This window comes from Eleutherodactylus coqui, chromosome 4 (genome assembly GCF_035609145.1).
Source record: "Eleutherodactylus coqui strain aEleCoq1 chromosome 4, aEleCoq1.hap1, whole genome shotgun sequence".
In the NCBI taxonomy this organism is placed as follows: Eukaryota; Metazoa; Chordata; class Amphibia; order Anura; family Eleutherodactylidae; genus Eleutherodactylus; species Eleutherodactylus coqui.
Genome location: NC_089840.1, coordinates 80,482,885 through 80,490,158, shown reverse-complemented (window position 1 = coordinate 80,490,158; position 7,274 = coordinate 80,482,885). Strand labels below are relative to the sequence as shown.

The 7,274-nt window shown below is 41.5% G+C and overlaps 1 protein-coding gene across 1 annotated transcript; it reads right to left on the bottom strand.

Annotated features, from left to right (window-relative positions):
• Positions 1-220: 220 nt before the first annotated feature.
• Positions 221-6,947, bottom strand: LOC136626504 (fibrinogen-like protein 1-like protein). Its single transcript, XM_066601561.1, has 3 exons — positions 6,944-6,947; positions 3,599-3,697; positions 221-903 (listed from the first exon to the last, which is right to left on the bottom strand). The coding sequence occupies exons 1-3, from the start codon at positions 6,945-6,947 to the stop codon at positions 266-268; spliced, it is 741 nt and encodes a 246-aa protein (XP_066457658.1). The 3' UTR covers positions 221-265.
• Positions 6,948-7,274: the final 327 nt, after the last annotated feature.

The following is a 7,274-nucleotide window of genomic DNA, read 5'->3' as shown; positions in this document are numbered from 1 at the left end:
CCTATGTATATAGGTATATACGCTATGCACACTCCACCCTATGAACATTTAGCTCCACTCCTGGACAATCACTTAATTTCAATGTACATTGCATTCGTATGTAAATCTGTCATAAAGAAGATTGTTATTGGTCCATAATGTCCATTTCTCGGACCTTGTTGAGGTTAGCTTGCCTGAAAAATACAGAGAAACAAAAAAATGTTGCATCAAAGTGGCTCTACAAAAGTGAAGCTCCAATATTTCGCTGGCACTTCTTCTGGACATTTTATAGATAGACACAATAATCTGCTGGGCGGATCATTACCGTCGATCCTTGGCAATTTCCACTACAAAGTCCTTGCCAATGAATAGCATTTTTGTTGTTAAGCTTGGAAGCAAAGCAGGCAGCATACCACCATGCACCACCATAGCTGGTTGCACAGTTGGAACCATAAATATCTTGGTCTTTGTCCTTGGATGTGAACTTCATGTTGTCATGGGTGGTTCCTGCCTGAATTGAAGACATGGCATCTCCTGCTGTACCTCTGTAGCTGCCCAGTCTAACTCTGTAGCCATTAGCCTCATCTTCTACACTGAAGAGGTTGTAATCAGCATATTTTTCTTCCTTGCTATTGTCAAGAATCACAAACCGCACCTGATAGACTTTCTGTTTAGTAATGTGATGGAGATACTCTAAACCCAACCAGTAGTCCTTCTCCACATTCCCAAAGCCATATTTATAGGTGGTCCAGGATTCATCCCAGGTGATCTCGGAGTTGAAGCTATTACGTTGAATGACAATCCAGCCGCCACTCTCTGTAGTCATGTCACAGTACACAACCAATGGGTGCAAGCCTGAGGGACGTATAATGTAGACTCCGCTGTCTTTGTACCGTGGGATTTCACTGCAGTCTTTTGGTAAATCTTTGATCAAACATATACAGATTAAATTGTTTAGTTTCTTCGTAGACATATGCAACAGCCATATAATAAACAATGCTTGGTAAAGAGGTCCACTCTTCTATGACTACCCTCAACAGCAAGTGAGATTCCACTGTATCTTTGATTCATTGCCTTTACGCCTCATTAACCCACATTCAATTTCCTACCACCATTTTCACTCTACTGTTGTCCATAGGGATCACTTGCCATAACTTATAGTTGGTGTGGGCACCATTACCTGCTGGGCTACATACTTACACCCATGACTAGTGTTCAGCAAAATGAATCAGCAGAACCCTATTTTGGTTCAAATTTTGCTAAAAGTTCAGTTTGGCATGAATCCGAACCAAGCTTTCAACACAATTGTATCCGAAAGAGGATTCTACTGGCTTGGTTTGGTGTCATAGAGGGCTTTTGTGGCTCTTAGACAGTGTTATACACCAGTTTTAGGGATCTTCGTGAGCTTCCAGTTCGGTTCAAACTAATTCAGGGATTATTCCAATTATCAGATTGGAGTTGGATAGGAATTTTTTCCCTTAAATGGGGAAAACTGGCTTCTACCTCATTGGTTTTTCTTTTGCCTTCCTCCGGGGATGAAGGAATCCTCTGCCACAGCTGTCACAGCTGTGGCAGAAGTCCTTGATGCGATCCCATTTCTTTCAATGGGGCCGGCACTGCTGTGGCGCCATTGAAAGCAGTGGGTTTGCAGCGATGATTTTCGGGGAAGGGCTTTAAACAGGCAATCACAGGCAGCTCTCAGCTGTCAATCAATACCTGAGCGCTGCCTGTGATTGGCTGAGTGCTCAGCCGATGACTACAGCACTTTCTGGAGGCAGGGATTTTTCAATCCCCGACCTCCAGAACACAGAAGACAACTGCCAAGCTGGAGAGAAGAGCCGGAGGGCTTTTTTAGGTGAGTATATATATATATATATATATATATATATATATATACATATATATATATACATTTATATATTAACTTTTTTTTACAGCTAGCCATGATTTTCAGGGAAGGGAAAATCATCACTGCTAACCCACTCCTTTCTAAAGGGCTGCAGCAGTGTCGGCCCCATTGAAAGAAATGGGATAGCATAATGGACTTCTGACATAACTGCGGCAGAGGATTCCTTCATCCCTACGGTCCCTGCGCGGATGAAGGAATCCTCTGCCATAGCTGTCACAGCTGTGGCAGAAGTTCACGATGTATTTCTTATGTTTTCAATGGAGCTGGCGCTGCTGCTGCCGGCCCCATTGAGAACACTGAGCGATATCACAGATTTTTTCTGTACGCTGCTAGACTTTTTCTCTTTCTGCCATTATACAATGGCACCATCTGCTGGCTAGAGCCAGTACTGCGGTATGAGACATGCTGGAGAGGCCCCCGACAACAGAGTGGTCAATAATATACAGTAAGAATACCCTGCCGGACATCTTCCGGCATCGGAGCTGTACAGCCTTCAATCAGAATGTCTTCAGACAGTGGATTGGAAAGGGTTAAGAAAAAAACGCAAATGAGTATGAAACCATTGAAAATCATTGGTTTCATAATCATTGCTCTTGCATCGCAACCAATAATATCGCTGGTGGGTAGAAGCCCTAAGGCTTTCTTTGATGTTGAGAAATTGTGCTGTTAGTGTGGCATCTACGACATCGAGTGTCTATGGTGTAGAGAAATGGCCCCTATGGGGTGGGAAAAGGTCTAGGCTTCAGGTAGCAAAAATCGGCAATGGCCAGTCTAAGTAACGCATTTGACTTTTTGCGGTCCATATAAAAGTGATGTACCAAAACTGCAAGTGCAATTTTATGTTTGAAGTAACATTCAAGTGCCTATGGAGTGAAAACCAAATTTTCATTAAGTCTGTTTTGCACAATGAATGGGCTGCCTTCACCTCCATCCGTCACTGCTGCATCATCACCATACCACTACCTGCTTCACAGAGGTTTAGTTTTATCCATCCATAGAATGACATTACTGCTGATAATGTGCAACCACAATCATGGAGTATTATCGCAGTGGAGCCCACGCCTGCTGATGGACGTAGTTCTGTGCCGTAAAGAAACTGCCAGGCCATTGGTCGTTAGATTAAAGGGGTTGTCCCGTGCCGAAACGGGTTTTTTTTTTTTCAATAGCCCCCCCGTTCGGCGCGAGACAAACCCGATGCAGGCATAAAAAAAACAAACCGTCCAGTACGTACCCGAATCCCCGCGCTCCGGTGACTTCTTACTTACCTTGTGAAGATGGCCGCCGGGATCTTTACCCTCGGTGGACCGCTGGTCTTCTGTGCGGTCCATTGCCGATTCCAGCCTCCTGATTGGCTGGAATCGGCACACGTGACGGGGCGGAGCTACGAGGAGCCGCTCTCCGGCACGAGCGGCCCCATTCAGAAGGGAGAAGACCGGACTGCGCAAGCGTGTCTAATCGGGCAATTAGACGCTGAAGATTAGACGGCACCATGGAGACGAGGACGCCAGCAACGGAGCAGGTAAGTGAATAACTTCTGTATGGCTCATAATTAATGCACAATGTACATTACAAAGTGCATTAATATGGCCATACAGAAGTGTATACCCCCACTTTGTTTCGCGGGACAACCCCTTTAATTCGTTTTTACTGCTTTTTAGCTTGACTTTCCCGAGTAAATGTATATTTGCAGTATCATATTTATAAACTTACTTTCAGGCTGCTCTTCATCATCATTTCTTGGTTTTCGATGCCCATGACGTGTCGAGACGGTGCAGACCAAAACTAATATCCACATGTAATGTAATATCCCTTATAGAGAAAAATGCAGAAAGCCCATGTTAATATATAATATAGTGTTATACTCCTCTGATCCAGTTTATTTATAGTTTACATTTGCATTTTCAGTAATTATTTCATAGCGGCAAAATTCTGCCGTCCAATATACAGACTGTAGGAGCTCTGGCTGAACCTGCTTTGAACCTCCCATTATAGGATTATCCATCCAACCCTCACAGTGCTCTAAGGAACCGTCTCTAAGGGCGCCCACCCACTGGCGTTTGCGATGTTCGTGCGTGAAAAACGCAGCGTTTTCGGCGCGTTTTTTGCGACGTTTTTCGCGGCTTTTTCGCGGCATTTTCCCGTTAATTTACATTGACATTCATGGGTGCATTAAGAGAAAAATAAGGACACATATGCAACTGACAGTTCCTATGTTAAAAATTGCAACGGACTGAAAAAAAAAACACCAGTGGACAGGAACACATTCAAAACTAATTGCTCTTGAGAAAAAACGCAAAATGCAAAGGAAAAAAAATCGCCAGTGGGTGGGCGCCCTAAGGGTTTGTCCACACTGGGACTTTCATGTAAATTTCACACATATGAGAAACATACATGAAAAAAACATGAAAAAATGCATGCATTTTAAGCATATGCTTATGTTTTTAAGGCACGTTATATCTTTTGATACAATTTGATTCTTTTGTATCCATTTTTTATATGAAAAACATGTTTTTCACTATGAACTCTTTATCTTCCTAAAGTTTTTTAGTTCAGATCTTTTTTTTCCTTTGATGACAAAAAACATACATTTAAGCGTATGAAAACGCATAGCCATATGTTTCCATACGATTTCCATTAACTGTGATGTTAAAAAAATATATACATTTCTATGCTTTTTTGTGAGAGAGAAGCACAGCAGGATACGCTTTTCAATACCATAAAAAAACTCACATGTAAACATATCTCTTGCCAAACATAGACAGAAGTATGCATTGTTTGACTATGTTTAACCCAGTATAGCTTATGGGGCCGTTAAATACTGCATTTTCATTTGTTTTTAGGAGTAAAAATGTGAGTGTTTCACGGATGACTATGTGACTTTGTGGACGGGCCTTAAATCTCTATCTATCTATCCATCCATCTATCAATCTAAGGCTGCATTCAGATGAACGTATATCGGCTCGGTTTTCACGCCGAGCCGATATACGTTGTCCTTGTGTGCAGGGGGGGGGAGGATGGAAGAGCCAGGAGCAGGAACTGAGCTCCTGCCCCCTCTCTGCCTCCTCTCCGCCCCTCTGCACTATTTGCAATACGGAGAGGTGGACAGGGGGCGGGGCTAAGTTCAGGCCCCCGGCCCTATCTATCTATCTATCTATCTATCTATCTATCTATCTATCCATCCATCCATCTATCCATCCATCCATCTATCAATCTAACTAATATCATCTATCTATCTCATATCTATCTATCTCATATCTATCTATCTATCTACCTATCTATCTATCTATCTATCTCATATCTATCTATCTCATATCTATCTATCTATCTATCTATCTCCTATCTATCTATCTATCTATCCATCCATCCATCTATCAATCTAACTAATATCTATCTATCTATCTATCTATCTATCTATCTATCTATCTATCTATCTATCTATCTATCTCATATCTATATTTTTATCTATCTAACTAATATCTATCTATCTCTCCTATCTATCTATCTCTTCTATCTATCTATCTCTATCATATCTCTATCTATCTATCTATCTATCTATCTATCTATCTATCTATCTACCTATCCATCCATCCATCCATCCATCCATCCATCCATCTATCAATCTAACTAATATCTATCTATTTATCTATCTTACAGTTATCTATCTATATCTATATTCATCCTGGGTAGGGCACTCACTGTCCTGTTAATTCATAGTCTGTAAATTTTCTAAGGGCTTATTCACACGAATGAGGAACTTGCACAAGTTTTGTGTGATTTGCACAAAACCTGCAAAGATGCAAAGAATGAAATCCATTCTTTTAAATGGATTTATTCCAGAGGGATTATTTTCCTCATAGTGATGCTGCGTTGAAAAAAAATCACAACATGTTCTACTTTTGGATGTTCCCGTGGGAGGAATCACCCATTGTTTCCAATGGGACCTTGGGGGAAAAAAAATTGCACAGCACTCGCATGTCATACAACGTGCATGTGATTGTGATACGATTTTTACAATTGAGGTCTGTGGGAAGCACTTGCAATCATTTCACGTGTATGAAATATGCATGCGAAGATCGCAATTTCACAGAAGCAATGCGATTTTTAATATAAAATGCATCACATCGCCATGAAAATCGCACGTCGGCAAGTGTGATATCTGACAAAGTTCCTTGGGCCAAAATTGCGTAGTTTGTAGATATTTAGGATCAGCGTTCAGAGAAAGAATTTTCGCCTGGGCTGTCGACTGAACAATGTTCCGATGTCATTCCCTGCTTGCGAGCTTTCCTCCGCATGGACGATACGCTGTCCATACGCATACATCAGCGCAGAAAACCGCATGCATGCACCAGCATTTGCAATTCATTTCCGCGATCACTCACAGGTCTTCCACTGCGGATATCTGCAAGTGGAATCCCACCCGTCCGTGTGAGCCTGGCCTAACATTTTCATCACGTAGACCTATAGAGTATAATAACTGATGTGCCGCTGTACTTTTTACAAACCCTTCTACACTGTAAAGCTTCCTTCAGACACACACACTGGCGTTTCTCAATGAATTTTTGTGTTTTACAAGCTTTGTTTTTGTAGTTTTTTTTATATATGATCATTTTTAACACTTTTTTCAGTTTCTTTTCCCCATTTCCAAGTCATGGGAAAACAGAAAAAGCCATAACTAGAGCCATAACTGAATTTCGTAACTTCCTACTGACTTACAGCCAACTTTTAGCAGAGTTTTTGCCACTGCAAGAAAAAAAAAACAACCCTCTAGGCAAAATGCTATAAAATGCACTGCGTTTTTCCTAAAAATGTGGAAAAACAACTCTAAGCCAGGTCTGACCATTGTTAGCTGTGACTGAGGCTCAAATCGGAGCCATTTGTGGATACACCGATATCTAACTTCTAAGCGATATGAATATGGCACATGCCTCATATATTTCCTACATTTTCGTATACATGACATTCGATTCTATAATCTGTTGGATAACAGAAGCGCTCATCCTGCTGATATGTCTGTCCAAATGCAATGTATGTGATAGCAGTAATGAATGTACTCACCCATTGTCCAGCTCCTGGATCTCCGCACTCCACAAACTCTTCTGTCCAATGCTCACTTACTCTCCTTTCACATCTCCTTAATTACTAGGACAGCTTATTATACCACACCATGGAATAGGCATGAGTGCAAAGTCCCTGCATGTTTGCATGGATTGCTTTAACTCCTTAGTGTCCTCTACCAGGGCTATACACAGAAAAGGGAGTTCACAATCTATAAGGATTCCTCACTAAAAATGTTTGGACCCAAAATAAGTGTTAATCATGTTCTATGATAAACTGAGCTACAACTGGACATCTCTAAACCAGGGGCATTTATATAACTCATGGGGCC